General features: G+C 36.7%; 1 protein-coding gene across 1 annotated transcript in view; it reads right to left on the reverse strand.

The window, feature by feature from the left end:
* Positions 1-18,322, reverse strand: part of USH2A (usherin) — a 391,083-nt gene that overhangs the window by 135,022 nt on the left and 237,739 nt on the right. Inside the window, exons 38-39 of the mRNA XM_064446238.1 lie at positions 4,923-5,073; positions 4,608-4,750 (exon numbers count right to left, since the gene is read on the reverse strand). Coding sequence (XP_064302308.1) covers positions 4,608-4,750; positions 4,923-5,073 — 294 coding nt within the window. The remainder of the gene's footprint in view (positions 1-4,607; positions 4,751-4,922; positions 5,074-18,322) is intronic.

An 18,322-nucleotide genomic window follows, 5' to 3' on the forward strand; every position in this document is an offset into this window, starting at 1 on the left:
CTGACTAGCCAGCACAAAATCCAAATTGTGTATTTCTGGGCACAAGGGACCACTGGAATTTTGTATCACATCAGATCACAGAACTCAAAAGTTGTTAAGCTGTTCATGCAATGACATGCAGTCCATATGAACCCTTTCAAATACATATTAAGAGCCGTTTTCAGAGTATTCAGACTTTTTGCCCTCTACTGCTCCAAATGCACATTGATTCCAGAACCTCATCCTACCAGCCAAGAAACTTATTCTAATTCCTAATCTATAGGCATGCATGGGCAGTTTGTACTATTTATCATACGATCATCATATCATATCTGCCATGATACTACTTCAGCTTAATTTGTTCTACTGTCCTTTTGCTATTCACCCTGTCATGTATTTCACATTACTTTCTCTTCCCTTTATTGCCTCACCAGGTTTTGTCTTCCCTTGCTTCAGTTTCCATTTATCTTTCTTGAACGTGGGTGACCACATTCACGTCAACTATGGACTAGTTTATATGCCTAAATTATATGGACCTAACTTACATAGCTATGGCAGGAGACTTGTCTTCTCAGCCAATGAGTACAATCGTCAGAGAAAGCAAGTGCTTCCAAAAGCTGAGAACTGCATCACGTACCCTCTTGTACCACTGCCCTTCTCTATTGTCTACATAAGGAAGCTTTAAGAGAATACGCCTCCTTACCCTGGAACCAAAGCTTTGTGGTAAGCGTGCCAGAGGAACACACCATAGCAGTCTATATTATAGGAATAATGCTTCCCTATTTTGTCAACAAATAGCTCGGTTGATACACTGCTGGAGCTCTCTCTCTTTTTTGTTTTTGTTTTTCTTTTTCTTTTTCTTTTGTTTTGTTTTTCCCTAGCAACTCCATACGAAATTATCTCAAGTGACTACAGTGTACTTCCGACACTGTGAATAAACACTGGACTGGCCTGTAACTTCTTTATACATAAAAGAGATGAACTTGCAGTTGCTTAGGTAAGAACTAAAAAATAAAAATTTGGACTGCCTGATAGGCAACTCACAAAACCTTCTCTCTCAACTAGGTGCAAGCCAGGCACTTCTAAAAGGACTTCTGTAAGAGCTCTCCGTGCTGGAATCATACACTGACCCACAGGACTGAAATGTAGCCAATGTAGAGAATATGCTGACTACTGAGAAGAAAGTAACAGGTGGCTTTTCTCTCAAGTAGCAATTTTGCTAGCTTAAAACTTGTCCAGATCAAGATTGATTTTCTCAAGCACTAGAAAAAGCACTTTTCTCATTTGAGAACTATCCTTCTGATCAAAGATTGCAGCATGTGGATTGCTAGAAGCCAATATAATTTTGCAAATTATAAAGCTACACCATAAAAATCCAGCAGCTGCCTTTGGGCCAGCTTCAGGTAACTATAACCAGCTCCTTTACAAAGACTTGCCGTAACAAAAGGGAAAACTCAACCGATATCTTCTTTTTTATATCTAGGAAATTTCATTTTATTTCTGAATGCAATGTCAGGAATTCTGCTTTCAGTTCAATTGTACATACTGACCTCTCAGTTCAGTGGTGGTTACATTGATTGCAAGAGAGTTATCTTAAATTTACATTCAAGTTACTGAAAGCAAGATCTAATCCAGAAGCTTCATCAACTGTTTCTATTTGTCTGGCAGTAAATAGTCTGATGCTATACTGACCAAGATCACTGGAAAAAATGTCTTCCATTAACACATTTAGCAGGTTTTAAAATATTCATAGGATATGTACATTATTGTTATCTGGGACGGGCAGGTTAGACTTTAAAAAATGCATGGAATCACTTACTAGTGCCACACTCATGTAAATGGAAGTATTTTAAAATTATTTACAGCATTAAAAACTACCCACACCTACTAATCTGTAAGTTAAGCCATTTTATTATCAGATACAACACATTTTTATGGCAGCATTTGCTAATTTTTCATTAATAATTCCTAATATCCTCCTACTTTACTAAATATTTATCATAAATAAAATGTAATATGCAGCTATATTGTGAAATTATCAGCTTGTATTAGTAGAACTCCATTTGGACTTTAAAAGTGGATGTGTTGATTTATATCTATTGCTATCAGCTGTATGTGCACATAAACACACACACACACATGCATATATTTTGCTCCTACAGATATTTTATGCTTTGGTGAAACAAAAAAGGCATATATTTACTGCATAAAATTCAATAAGAACACGTGTACACACATATTTCAACAGAGTAAGAGATGTGGGAAATTTCTGCTCTCAAATTGTATTTTAAAAAGTCATAGTCTATTGGTCAGCAGGGCCAGGAATTAAGTGTACTTCTGCAACAAGCTGTCAGTATAGGCAGTTTTATGAGAAACGTATTGAAACCTTGACAGAGATACTGCTTATGTCCAATGACAATCGTTGTCTTAAGCAATTGAGTTGAATATCCTTTCACAGGTGGCAGCCCTCCACAATGACACCAAGACCAGAGTCCTTTGTCACCACTGAAAGTTGGGGTTTTTCTGTAAGTTACAAGGGTTGTTGGATACTGGGGACACATCAGCAATATTCTTTAGCAGTATCAATGCAAATGGAAGAGGACATTTTAAGGAAAGTAATCTTCCCCTTGGAGACATGGAGCTTAACTGAACTATAGAAGTTTGTTTTAAGCTAAGGAACAAGATGCAGCATCATAGCTGAAGAGGCAAGTTGTATGTTAATCTCAAAATATTTCAACTGTGTAAACACTGGCAGAGGCATTCTATTTTTCTTTTCTTGTTCTTAAGTTTTCTTTGGTAACATCTACCTTCCATACTAACTTAAGGCATATTTGCAACCAGGTTTTGCAGAGGGTAGCATTTCATGCTAGTGCATAAAGACCATCCAAGTTCTATGCAGCAGGTAACTTCTACATATATGTTCAAGAAGACTATATAGGAATGCACGTCCTGTGTAGGCCTTCTGCCCTATTCCTAGCTCCCAAAAAGAGAATTTTAAAATTCTACACCTACTACTTTGCACAAAAAATATTTTTTCCATATACTAACAAGTGATGCCTTTTAAATGCACTTTTGTGCTCCTCCTATCCAAAGAGAAGCAACACTATGTGAACTGTCTGACCAGAGCTAGATAATCACTGCAATTTGAACAAAATAGTCACAGGAGCCTGGCTGTGTTTAGACCACAAATGTAGACAAGTGTAATAATATTTTATCCACTTTTGGTAACAAACAATGACAATAAAGGAATTGAACCTCAACAAAGATTTTCACAGGTAGATAACACATCTCTGGTATGTAAAGACCAAGTTCAAAACTTACTTTTATTAGGTAGTTACTTATAGGTAATGTGTTCATAGAAGCATTTATATCTTTGGAGTTTAAATGGATTTATCAGATAAATTTCTGTTGTAAATTATTGGCTTAGCTTCAAAGAAAAATGTTTTACAATTGTGGGAACATGTTTTCTTCGGGTGTTTTCTTGAGATAGACAGCTATCCATTTAAAGAAGGGAGTAAAATGAAGTTGAGTCACCAGCACTGAATATTTGTTACAACAGTTGCGAATGAGCATCAGGTTAAAACTATGGTCTGAAATGCAGATCTCATATCAGTGTAAAATAGAGTAAGACCACACTTTGTTGTGAAGGCAGAGAGAGCAACAAAGTAATGAAACTAATAATTAAACACTCCCCAATCCCCTCACTTTTCCCTGCTCAGAATTACTTACTTACTTATAAACAAGATATAACAGGAAAAATCTCTTTAGAAAAGAATTCATTTCTCTAAAATTTGGTAAAATGGGATCATCCATTACTGATTTTTAAAAGTGTGCAATTAGATATCCCGGTACATTATAAGAAAAAACTAATAGCTCAGTTTCTTAAAAAAAAAGCTGAAAATTATGTATTTTATACAGGCATTATGTACTAAAAGCTCAAGTTTTGTGATGTTTCTGCTTACATATTGTATCAGGTGCAAAATCCTACCCTGCCAACTAAATGGCTGTACTTATATGCTGACAGCTGTTAAATCAAGGGACTTTTGAACAAATTATGTGGAGTGAGTCTACAGAATGTAGAACTACTAATGAGGAAAGTGATGGGACTGGCAATGACAAACTCAATTTCAGACCAGTAGATCATCACTTTGAATTAACAAAGATCACTGGGAATGAGAAGTTCTGTTCAGCTGTGGTACAGCTTAGGTATTCTCAACACAGAGATAAGACAACTGTCATATACTATTAACTTCAACTTATTTTCTCTGATATGACTGAAATCAGAATCAAGTTCCTGAATATAAAGGAATACCACTTAGGAAGCTGTAGTTGCTAGTGTATCTTAAGCTAACCATATATGAACACAAATACACGGAGGGATATTACATAAAGAAATAAGATACCACTTTACAAAACAAATATCTAAATATTCATGATTTATGAAAATCTAAGACAGCAGATGCTTGATCCCTTATGAGTTATTATTGCAAGTTAATATTCAGAAAGGAAATACATTATTACTATTTAACTGAAAAAGGTAGATAACCAAAAGAAATTATATGCAATGTCAGCTGAACTCTTATTTATATTTTCTGCTAAAGGGAGTTAAATAAGATTGGACTGCTTACTGTCCTCTGCTGTAGTCATTGAAGTCCAGTTGCTATAACCATTGCCATAACCATTGGAGGCAACCACTCTCATCTCATACTCAGTGTATGGCTGAAGATCTTCAACCCTGTGTTGCAGGGAAGCAGTAGGGCTGGAAAACAAACTGCAAAGAAAAGCATCATGAGTTACATCATTAAACATCCCAGCAGCTAAAGAAAGACTGAAACATTACATGTTTTATAACAAAAGCAGCCACCCTAAAGGTGAGCCACATTCAAGATAATAGGACTTTTCTTGCTCAGCAGTTGATGGTGGCCTTGCTACGGTCTGCGTACTCTAAAATGTCACCGGCAGAATGCCTCCGCCGCATCTGGAGTCGGTAGCTGGGCGCGCCTGGGGCGTTGTTGCGAACTGGTGTAGACCAGGCAACCTGAAGACTGGTTGGAGTGGCAGATGAAAGCCTTGGAGGCATCACGCCATCTGGAGCTGTCGAAAAACATGGATGAATTAGAGCAGAGAAAACCATGGAGAACATATGCTGGGTGGAAACAAAATGCTCCATATACTGGAAAAACTGTTCCTCAGGATCAACAGCAATGTTAACATGGTCCATTTAGTTTAACATTTTCACTACTGAACAACGCTATTTCTTTATTTTCTTCTTTTCAGTACAGTTACATGAATATCACTTTGCTAAAAGCAAATCTCCAAACACCAGAAGTAATTCAGAAGCAACATATTCTCTACCACCTGTTCAAATATTACCTACTACTTGTGCCCAGTTCTGCACCCTGAGAAGTTAAAGAAATGCTCACAGAAATGTTACCTAGCAAGAGTAAAATTGATCAAACTTTTTATCGTTCAGATACCTTCTCAGCCTTATAAATTAATAATATTTTTAAAAGAAAACAGCAGAAATTTTAAGGGAAAAAGGTCTTTAGGTAGAAATCAAAATAGATTCACTGAAGTCTCAGTCTCTAGCCCACTGTTTTGTTAAGGAAATTAATTTTTATGAAGTTCAGGAACTGCAGATCAAAATCTGTCAGTAATGATATCACCAATGACCTTTAACTGCTGCAAATTTCACTGCATGCAGTAAAAAGAACTATGCCAATTTGCGCCCATGAGTTTATGACTTTGTTTTTTCTTTAAGAAGAAAACAATCTGCTGAAGAAACATTATGTATATGAACACATCTGGAACTTTTATATATAATGCATGTCTGTAGCCATAGCTCTGTAGCTCTCTTCCAGAGAGTTAAACCACTGGAAAGTTACTGCCTTTGTCATTTAAAATCTTGTATAATAGTTTTGCTTTTTGTGGTTCAGTAGTTACCATTTGCTTCTTTCTTTGGTTTTTCCAACAGAAATTTTTTGTTGCTGTCTTTTTCTTCCTTCTCTCTATTGGAAAAAAACAGTCTCACAGATCTGTAACTTAAGGCATAGTTGGAAGTCTAAGGGTATAAGTTGTAAGATGAGCGAACAGGATTTTACAGTACATTTTATGATTTTCATTTACCACCTGTATATGAGGTGGTTTCTAAGAGGGAAGTAACAGACTTTGTGATACACTGTCTGAATCATTCTCTCCCTGAAACAGATGAAAGGATGGCATTGGCTCAGAAAAAAAGGTCATCAGTCATACATAAGAATTTTTATTTATATGGACATATATATACAGAGATATGTGAACTAGCGCCTGGCTGTTTTATTCTGGTTATACCTGCTTATGACTGTGGAACTTCAAAATTCTTCAGCTCCAGCTTGAACTTGTGTTACATAGGAAGGCACAAGACCTGGCTTGCGCCAATCTACAGACTTGTTCTCTTTCCCTTAAGTTCAAGGTCTGCCAGTTCTCATAAGAAATTTTTAGGAAAAGCTGGCTGCTGGGGTACCTTAGTTATTACCAGGTATTTTACTTCTGAGAATTGGCCCCTAGCCCTACAATCCCTCTTTGTTTTTCAGGACAAAATGAAGCAGAACAGGATCTTCAGCTTCCCTCACTCCTCTCCTCTCCTCTCTGTTACTGTGAAAAAGACAAAATAAAATTTTTGGCCTTGAGCCAGCATGGCTGCCTTTGGATGCTCCCCGCTGCTGTTATCTAGACCTAGGCAATAAGGCTCCAGTAAATCCCAAGTAAGCTTGAAATCTTCCTGTTTCCAAACCCAGGAGATGTCTGAGACTAAGGTAATTCATGGTCTGCAAGTCCCTTGCCAACACCTTCAAGGCCAATCAAGAGCTTGTGAGCACCTCAACTCAGAGGGAATAAGGTGGCTGATTTAACTTGAACAGACCCCAACATCCCTCCAGCTGAGCCATCAAAAATTAACATCTGCACACCAAATGCCTGCGTATGTGAATTAAATTTCACTCTCAGACTAAAATGGAGAACATATATTTACCTCACGTAACATTGTTCCATTTAGCAGCAACATAACACTGGAGCTAAGTTGTGCAATATGGGGATTTAAATCTTATGGATGTACAGTACAGTACTTGCAGATAATAATGAATTATTTTGGTATCCCTTTATAAAGTGACTCCCAAGTTGTTAGCAGGCAAACTCAGCCAGCATGAGAAAGATGGCACAAATAATATGAAAACTTTTATTAGAGGGTTTAAAAGTGTTTTCACAAGCTGACACTATCAGAAAGGCTCAATATCCCTTCAACACAGGGTACTACCTCATTTAGAACTGAACTGTCTGTAGCTTAAAATGCATCGGTTGTTTAAGTGGATGCAGAAATTCTACACTGCAAAAAAAGCTATATCTAAAAATGAATCTAATTAGCTCAGCTGTAATTTGGCCAGGAAGCCAAAGTCTACATTGCTATTGAGGAGACAGCGTGAGCAATTCACTGAGGAGGCAAAAGCGTTAAATTTATTTCCAGTTCTGTCAGGACACATCACTTCACCTTTGTCTTTCATTTCTCAATCTGTTAAATGGAGATAATAATACTTATCCTTCTTTGTAAAGCTCTCTGAGATCTACAAAGTAAAAGCTCTGATTAAGCTTTATGTATGTATAGTGGTGGTTAATATAGTGATACAGGAATGTTCATCAAAAAACAAAGATGTAGCTGTCTAAATGTCAATAACAATTCACAGTGCGGATGTTATTTTAATGGCGTAGGTAATCTCAGCTAAATGTTCAAATCTCTTCTACCAACAAAAGCACAGCATAGGGAAGAGTACAAAATTTGGACAAATCTCTTCTGTGAAAGTCAACTAACCTGTAGAACAAGCCTAGCTGTCTACTTTCAAACCAACATGTTAGAATATACAGCATATTTATTTAATCTGAAAGACTTCCTGTAGCTCACAGAGAATGTCCTCAGCTATGCACTTCCAAAGGATCGGGGCAGGTGGGTACAACAAAGAAATTGCAAAGTCTCCGCTGAGTCATAATTAGAAAGGTACTCTATTAAATTAATCATGCTTTGATCATTAAACTACAGAGCACTTCCCCCAAAAAATGGTAATTCTAAATTGCACACAAAAGATCCTTTGACTATTTCAAACACTCCTCATCACCAAGGTCTTCAGTGTAACATTTCCTTCAGCTTAACCCTTTTTACCCAGTCCATATTCCTGAGAGACTCCTTACTACCCAAGTAATAACTGGCAACCAGCAATAATTCTGCTGCGAATTTCTCAACAGAAGAGCCATGTATCTATCAGCTTGATATATCGTCTTTAAGATGCATTGTTGCTCAAAAAGCTCCCCTCAAGCTTTAATGCGAGCCTCAGGGGGCAACCACTCCACTTGCAACCTACTGAATCAACATCTAGCCTACTAAATTCTCACTTAGCAGGGCAGAAAGCCATGCTTTGTCTATGAAGAGACTACAAAGGCAGAAGAAAATATTTGATCAGATGTCAATTTTAATCAAAAAATTAACAAACGGCCCTGCAGAATAATAAAAACTGAAGGCACTTTCAAGCTGACAATGATATCTTGTATTTCAGATACTCAGATGAGTCAAGAAAGATCTGATCCCTGCTTGGCCACTAATGTGCTAAGCAGTCTTTGAAAAGCGTTTCAGCTTCTTACCTCAATTTCCTTTCTTCAACATATGCAGTAGTAGTCAGCTTTGTAAGTATTTGTTTATTTTAGGACAGCAAGCATTGTATTAAATGGTTGTGCTTAAATGTTTACTCCATGTTTAAAACCTATTTTTCTGAGCATTATTCTTCATATTTATTATAAGGGTATGTCTGAAATTCAAATTTTCTGAAAGTAGAAAACTTTAAATAGGATTATTAAAAGTGAACTATCATTAGCACAATAAATTATTAGTTATAAAAATGTCTGTGCCATTAATCTTTAATAAGAGGAAGAAAAGCCAGTAGAGCTCGATTGGTGTAAACTTTGAAGTGAAGCGACACCGCTTTTAACAGCGATTGGATATATTGGCCCTGCTGTATCCATATCTACAGACAGGCAGCTAGAAGACTTTGGAGCTATGTAAATGTAACTCTATGATTTGCCACATCTGCACGTGTAAAATGTTTAGCATGGATGATGCATTTGCATCTTATCAAAATATTTTTCATACATGTGTATGCAAATTATAACTGTAGGTATTTAACTATAGAGAAGGGAAATAGGCTGTCCACAGTTTGTGCCATAACAGCAAGGAAAAGTTTCAGTCAGACTGCCTTTAGATGAATGTCTCGCTCAGTCATGCCTACTCTCACTCTCTTCCAGGTCCAATTCACAAACCCCATTTCTTTATCTCATTGCAGTGGTTGTTTAGATACTCTTGATTCATTTTCTATTTTATGTGCCCATACTGAGATCATCTCATTATGGCACTTTTTATGGCAATATGTTCTGCACGTTGACATTTGTTTCTCCTGATTTTCCCAGGTATGCCTGTTATCTAGTTGTTTGCTCAGTCCAAATAATTCCAGTCATTGCACTCTCCATAATTCTCAACACGGTCATGTGTTTTTGTTTCATTTAACCGAAAGACAGGCCGTGATGCTGGGCCATATGTCATCACTAGAAGGGCATGTTAGTTATAAACCTTTATCTGTTGGAAAAGCAGAAGATTGCTTTTTTTGTTTCTTATCTTCACAGGTTCATTGAAGTTTACTCTGGTTTGGTTTTTAACCCTCTTTTCCCAGTTATCTTTCCTACTCAGCGTATAGTAAATACACACAGTTGTTCTTGATTTTTCATTTAATATATATGTTCAACCTTGTTGTCTTCTGCCTACTCAATGCCTAAAGAATGCATAGAGTATTCTTGGATTTTCTTTTTAATTTTATAATTTCACAGATATATGTTTTCAGTTACAGATATATCTCCATCTAATAACACATATATGAGGGACAACGCGCCCCTTATTCCACACACAACCGTGCACTTTGGAACAGAAAATGTGAAAGGTCCATGGTGGCCGCCTTGCTTGCCCCTCTCTGGCACATGGGACTTGAGAAGAAAGGAAGCTGTCCTATGGGAAAAAGCAAGTAAAGAGACATAAAGGAGTAGCTTAAAGCCTTCATAAACTTCCCAGTAAATCCAAACCTGTTCGCACCTCATGTTCATGAAATTTTGGTTTCAGAAGTATAACATGAACGGGGTACAGAAATATCTTGTTCTCTCTTCATGATCTATCCTGTTTTACACTTCTGATCTCTGCTATAAAAGTAATTTCTTTTGAAAAGGAGTGGCTTTGTAAATATTTTCACTTTTAACATTAATCTTTAATGTTACTTGTACTTGTAAGGCACAATATTACTCCGAAAAATGAAAATAAGTTTGAAAAACCTAAAATTTATCTTTTTCTGGATTGAGTGTGTAAGCTCTAACCACAAATTTTCCTCCACTTGCACTTGCAGCTTGCACTTCCAAGCTGCAGAGCACAATTTTAGTAGGGCCCTGAAAATCATCTCAGGGTTTACTCCATGACCTGCAGATCTGAAGGTTAAGACAATTGTCTTTTGAAATCCCAGAGCAGGCTTACTTTTCCTCATTAATACTGCTCTAGCAAAAACCAAAATCAGACCTACCCCTTCTTTTAATGAGCTTTTCTTCATGTACAACCTCAACATCTGCAATCCAGATATGGGTCTCAGGTAAAAAAATGTGTAAGAGATGCCTCTTTCCTAAGTGTTATATTTTACTGAGGTCAACACCATAAAAATGTCTTATAGATTTGTAACCTTTACCTTTATATAAGACATAACCTGCTTCATGCTAGATAGAAGTTTATCCATGTTACTCAGCAAGAACCTTGCTAAACTCTAAAAGCTACAAAAGAATGCCAATAAGCAATTAGCTGAATGATTAATGATTTTAATACCTGTAATAAAGGCATTGGATGGAATTTATAACTGCCCAGTAAAGCTAATTATTCATTAGACTGTGTAAAAGGATGCCTAGCCAATAACTGTCATACCACAAAATTAATTTAAAAAAAATACTATGAGGAAAAAACGTAAGGATTGGTATTACAAAATCAGGCAGAAACCACAATTAAACAAACAGCTCCTGTGGGTTAATTGTGACTCTCGTTACTGGAAAATGAAATACCTATGTGAAGTAGCTTTGAGAAACTATCTGATCTGCCTCTTTTTACTTAGGGGAACAAGATCCTTTCTATCTTCATACAATAGCTTCAATTTCCTGCATGAAGCAGTTTTAGACATTAATTTCAGGACTCTATTTTTTTAAAGGAAGAAGGTGAAAGAATTTGACATCATCTTCAAAATCTTCCAGCTTCCCTTACAGTTGATATCTGTGGGCAGAGAGCTATGACCAGAGGCAGGTATGCTAGCTTCCACATTGACGGAAACATCTCTGGTGATAGTCTTGTAAGACTGCTGGTGAGCAGACACTTGGCTAAATTGAAGTTTCCTTCTTAGTGCTCATGGTACATTTTCAAAGACTGGGATGCTGGCTTTTGAGCATTTTGCTTCATGTTTGAAACTAAACAGTGCTTACATAGCTCTGGAAATAGGGCATTCCTGAAAGTAACAAAAATAGCAAATTATATCACTGATGGTTAGAAGACCAGGGAAGAAAGTTTAAACCTATTCTTTAAGCTACATAGTAGCTTCACAGAAGTTTTGCAGACAAAGAGAATCTCTGTGTCCTGGGAAACCGGACATACAGTAATGGGATTAAACTGCTGCAAGAAAGAGATTACCCTGCCGGCAGAAAACTGAAGTGTTACCAGTTGATGTGCATTTTGACTGAAGCATCATTTTGTATATGCCTAGATGTACAAACTGGAGAACAATGCAGGTTTGCAAATAAATTAGATCTTCAATAAGATTACCTGTAGGCTTTTTTAATCCACAAATTTCTCTGCAGTACATAGAGGATGGTGTGAAATACTATTTCTGATGGAATCCAAACTTGAGTGTCCATAATCAGAAAACAAATTTGACAAGGTGACACGTTAGCTGGTGTTAGGGAGCCACTACACACAGTGACTGGTGCAGTTTTATTACATCTTGAATGTCCTACAGGTATCTGCAACATCCAGGTCACTGGACTACCTTTTGGCCATGAACCAACTGACGCCATAACAGACATTTCCCCGCTCAAATTCTTTCTTTATTTGCAGAAAGAGCAGGAAAAGGGGTTTCCTCCAAGTTTCTGCTCCTAGTAATCCAGGCAACACAGAGCTGGATTTGGTTTGCAGCTGCTAATTAACTCCTTAACACCATATGTGGTAATCACAAAAAACCCCCTTGTCTCATTGTGAATGTCTTTTTATAGGGAAAATGGGAGGCAGGTGCTGAGAAAGAAGAAAGTGCTTCTTCCCACCTACAGTTGTTGTCCCCATTCCTCTCATCTCCTCCACAGACAGCACGAGCGAAATGTCTGACTCTGGCATGCCTGGAGGGGACCAGCTCTCTGTTGTGGCTCTGCCAAACCACTGCACCCCTTCAAGCTGCCACCTCTTCTCCTTTCCTTTCTGTAACAGGAAAATGTGCATCTACACTGCCACATTTCCATGGCACTTATATGTTGTTCTGAGAGAACATTCAGAACATCAGTATTGTTGAATAATAAAAGTAAAATCTTTGTTATAAATTAGGAAAAACAATCATATTACTTTTAAATAAAAATACCCACTGTTTATGCAAAAAAATAAACTATTCTTCAAAGCAGACGCTCAAATTAAAGGATCAGATTACTTTATCATTACTGGGAATTGCAAAGTTGCAAAGACCAAGGCACTGCCTCCTTGGATGTGAGTACATTTGGATGTCTCAGTGAGGATGTGCCACCATTAATACATCTCATTACAGCTTTGGTTTTGGTTCTAGACTCCTGATGGTACTGATATAAAACAATACTAAAGCTAGAAACATAGCTGGTCTTACTGTGTTTCAGAATTTGTGATGTGTTCATTATATGATATTCCCACAATGACTGTTCATACACCACTATTTTCTGCAAAGCGCTTGCAGAATTTCCGAAAGCTTTTGTAGATTCTAACTTACCTAATCTTCTGAAATATATCTTTATGAAATATATGTACATGACATATGAGAAAAGCAACTAGTTCCTGGATATTTTGTTCATATATCAAAAAGCGCCATAGGAGTGCACTAGGGAATATGTTGTCAAAGAAACCATGGAAATTTATCTTCTCATTTTCCATTTTCTCTAAGGTGTAGGTGCTTATCACAACAATATCAAAGTGTCTTCTATGTCAATGCACCGAAATAAAGATATTCCCACTGAAAGTTGTGAAGGAAATTCAGAAATTGGGAATGTACAAAATCTCATAAACATTACAAACTCCACAGATTGAGAGTCCCCTCTTTGATTGCAAGAAGTGTTTTTTTCACCTAAAGACAGTGGAAGCCATGCCCATAAAATACTGAAGACGTAATTCTTTGAAAATTTACCTCTTATAGTTCAATCAAGTGTCTTCTAAAATTTTACTCCCTAGAAGTCTTTTTCAGTAGCAACTGTACTCTCAGAAATATAAGCTAAAAAAATATATCACTTACTACTTTGCTCCTATCTTTAAGCTATTAAAAAGCATATTATCTTTTCCTGTTCACCTGAGCTGGACAAGGATGAAAACAAAAATATCAAAGCGACAATAGTTATTAAGCAGAAACTCTGGTTTGTGTGTTGTCTTAACCTACTTCTCAATTCACTTTAAGGCACTCAAAGCATATAGCCTTTGAAGTAGCCTATACTCTCTGGTTTTCTTCTGCAAAGTACAGCATATGTCAGGTTCAGACAAAATACCAAAAATGACTGTATATTTTATTAAAAGCCTATTTTTCCCTCTCTCTCTTTTTAACAAAAGTCTAATTTAGTTGTTGTTCCCTTAGGTACAAAGTACACAGTTCATAATTCATTTGATATAAAATGTCAGTTTAGATTTTTGCACTTCTTTGATAAATGAGAAAAAACATGTACATTTCAATTTCCTTCTACGAGGTTTTACCAGCAGAAGCCCCCCTCCCATTGTGCTGCTCAAAGACCTTTGTGTTAAATTAAACATCAAGATTCAGAAACTGTAGGGAATGATATTTCCAAGACATACAGTACAAATATATGAGACTGGGAGAAAAGGTAATGATTTTTCCTACCAGTAAAGTGATCTCTCCCAAAGAGCATCTTTGATCCTTGAATTAGTTCTCAGTTATAATTTAATATATCAAAACTGTCAGCAGCTTTCCTTACATTTAGACATAAAGTGATATAGTCAGCTCCACAAAGAGTGAAATACAACATTCAAGGGCTTGCTCCCCTCCCAGTATGTGCTTGTGACTCTAAAGTCCATCAATATTAATGGGGAAAATCTGTGTACATCAAAGGAGATGGCAGAGAATTAATTTAATTGTATCTGTCATCATTAACAGTATGGAGTGTTTTTTCCTATATAACTAAATCCTGGCATTGATCAACATGCAAAACTCTCAGGGGGGTAGTCTGCACAATGGCAAAGAGCGGAGTAAAAAAAAATTAGTTCTGGAAACAGAACTGTTATAATCAGAAAAATAACAACAAAACATTGTATATTATTCTCTTATGTAACACATGAGGCTGAGGCCGACAAATCTGAACTATCACATTTACAGAGTAAACAAGAATTCTTATCACTTCTCAAAATTGCCAGCTGCAATGCTATGGCTGTCACTTCATGTTACAGTCTAGTTCAACAGCTACAGTATCAATAAATTAAGCTGTATTAGAAAATTGCAATAGGATCACATTCTGATGCTCACGGTGAGTATCAGCACTGATGAACAACATATGTCCAGATCCACAAATGCTCAGAACTCAACACTCCCTTTGCTGCTGACATGCACACTGCCTCACCCTGACCAGGGAAGTGCCTTGAGCCCTGGGTTACAATAGTACCTGCTCTGTCTTCTCCGTCAGTAAATAAGACTTTTTGGGGTTTTTTTTTTCCTTCCCCACAGGACAGATGGGCAGTATTCTCCCTTCCTTGCTTATGAACCCAGAGATTAGTACACTGCCCAGCAAGGGGGAGATGGGAATGTCAGTCACTTTAGGATGAATAATCCAGATCTCCTTTTTTCGCCCAGTGCTCTAACTGAGATAAGCTATGACTGAATATGAAACGTGACATTCCACCTAGCTGTGGCAAAAATCCCTAACTGTTTTTATGGATTGGCCCCCTACTAAAAATAGCATTTCAATTGACAGAAATATGATCCAGGTGTTATCCACTGAAGCAAGGTATTTAATATTCAAGGTGAATAAAAAGCAATTCAGACAAGCCTATTCACACATGGAAATAACCCATGCAAAATATATAGTTGACTTATCTGATGAACAGGGTAAAAGGATTACAACCATTTATACCAGACCCATCCATATAAGAATGTTCATACAGCATTATTAAGTAGCTACTCATCAGTTAATGTCCTATTATGGATACTTTTAACAAATAAACCATTTATATGAATTAACTCTTGGCTTCATTTCCTTGGATAATGCTGAAGAACACATAAATCCACTGGAATTGGTGGAAGTGTGTCAATATACAACAATGAATTATCTGTTCCCAAGTATTTTTACTGAAAAGACCTTGGCTACTGTCATCTTGTTCAAAATTGGGTAGCCTAATTGATCAAAAGTCTTAGTAACACCATCACGTTTTATTCAAACCCAAGCCAGGCTGACTGTGTTTTGCCTTATATGCCACAAGACATGTCACAGCATTTACTCCAATCTGCGCATACAATTCACCTTATGTTGAGGTAAAGGAAATACCTTGGCAATACCTATTCTCTGCAGTGCAGATTTTCTTCAATCTTTTGACAAAAAGTAAAGAAGCAGGGAACACTTCCTCCCTTTTGTTCATTTTTAAAACTTAGACTGAAAAGGCTAAATCTTCATCACAGAAAATTTACCGCTGATTAATCCAGATTACAACCACCAGGAGCACCCTGTTGATAGCACTGTCCAAAAAATTCAATTTCTTACGAATAAACCTCTCATCAAATAGGGTTCTTAGTACGTAAGAGCACTCACAACTTCAGTGGAAGGAAAAATAGAGAAAAGAGAATTATTCTTTATATAATGCCATCTCTTCACTCATTCAACTACTTTTATTTCTACATGTTCTAGTCAGTCAGCTGAATTCACATATTTTCTACGTACACAGTGGCCTTATTCAACTATAGTGATACCTTTTGTGGAGAGGCAATCCCCCAGTCTAAGCTGAGGGACAAGAAGAGAGGCTGACAAACTTTCTGACACGTGTATTATACTTTTCAGCGTCTGGGTGAATATCAAAATTTCTTCTACCTTGCCTTGCTAACAAATGCCTGTCTTTCCATCTATCTGTAAAATAGGAATAACAACCCTCAGCCACTTCAGAAGCCTAGTGGAAAGCTGAATTAGTAAATATTTGTAAAAATAATTTGTAAATATGTCAGTATACAAATAGTAAGAATTAATATCATTCAATACAGGAAATATCCCACCGTAATATGAAATACATGAATTCCCTTTCTCTCTTACTAACCTGGAATTAATCTAAGAGCATAGTATTTTTTTGTCAAAAGAATAAATAAGACCTGCCTACAGATCCAAAGAAAAAAAAGACAAAAATGCAGCACGTATGCATGAATATGCACATGCTAATATACCATATACATACTTGTGTGTGCATCTGCACATGTGTGCAGACACAAAAATAAATGTCCAGAAAGAAAAGCACAGTGAGGAAAATCTGTCAAATGTCAGGGCTATAGACTCTTATAGTCACCTTTATTGTGAGAAAGATGGTAGCACACAACAACACTACACTATGGGGACACCAGAGGAGAAATGGTGACTCTAATGACTGATTCTCACTCAACTTCCCTTTTTCTCCCTTTCTGTCTTTATAGAGAAGTTTATTTCTCTATATGAGTGGGGAGCACTATACTAGGAAAAAGTAGGGAAAAGTCAACTTAAAACACCACCAGAACAAATAATTAACTACATGGAAGGAAAATATTTAAATTCTGCAAAGTGTTTTAAGAATTCGGATACAAAGTTTAAGATTTTTTTAAATTCAGTTTCACATCTATCTCCAAACTACTCGAAAACTCCCAAATAGGAGTAAACAGGAGTTATTTTTAACCGTAAAGGAAACCATCAAAAAAACCAAAAGCACTTTTATGGCCATGATGTTTAAGAAAGATCATCTCTGGTTTTGTCCCCAGCTAAATATGTAGCAGCGTGACAGAACTTTGCTGGAGGCTTACCAAGTTCACTGCAAACAGAGGAACTTCAAAGCTTCCTCAACTGTGCAAAGTATCTCAAAAAAAATCTTGCCATTTTACTCAACTGCTTTACAATCAGCAGGCTAACTTCCATAATCTAGGTGCCTCAAGTGCCGAAAATACAGGATCAAATGACAAAAAACACCAAAAAAAAAAACCCACTAAAAAAACAACCAACAGACATTCAAGTTTGCTGACAGTTAATGAAAACGACGTTTTATTCTGGAAGCTACGGAGGCAGGAGTTGCCAAAAATAAGTATGATAAAGTGAGCTTTTTAGAAAAGCAGTGAAAATAATAGTAGCAAAGTAACATAAAAATTGATCCAATTCCTAAAACTTGCATATATCTGGAAAATGGTTCAAAAGGCAAAATTCATGGTGTGAATGTCTTCTGTATGTTTTCACTGGGAATTTCAATGTCATTTTATTGTAGAATTCCTTCAACAGAAGAACCTGATTTATCACATAAAGAATGTTGACTTTAATTAGAGTACTGAACGCTCTAGTTCAGATTTACACAGAATGAAAAAAAAAATCCAACCATGAATAGACTTAAGATTATACAAAAAATGCATACTTCATCTAAATTGTGTCCTTTTTTATGTACAACTTAAATTGGTCTGAAATGGGTTTATGTGATGGTAGGTAATAATTTTAAATAATGATCTGCTGCTAAATTCCACAGCAGCTGATTTTTTCCCCAGTTTTATATATTTTTCATAAGTACAATCGAGCTGTAGTTTTCCAGCATGAAATCTGCTCTACTGCAGATTTCTTCCAAGAGATCTTAAGTACTGCCTGGACCTCATGCTAAGGCTAAGGCTTTAAAAAGACCTGGAGTGAGACCTCTACAATGGGGTTAATTGCCTGCTTATTGTTGATCAATTGGCTATTTCAAGCTGTTGCACCGTTCTCTCTTTCTCATCTGGCACTCCCCAAGCAAGCAAAAACATCCATGTTCTTCTAGGCAGCCAGAATTGCAGTTTTGATCTTCTTGCCC

The sequence above is a fragment of the Phalacrocorax carbo genome, chromosome 3 (assembly GCF_963921805.1).
Source record: "Phalacrocorax carbo chromosome 3, bPhaCar2.1, whole genome shotgun sequence".
Taxonomy (NCBI): Eukaryota; Metazoa; Chordata; class Aves; order Suliformes; family Phalacrocoracidae; genus Phalacrocorax; species Phalacrocorax carbo.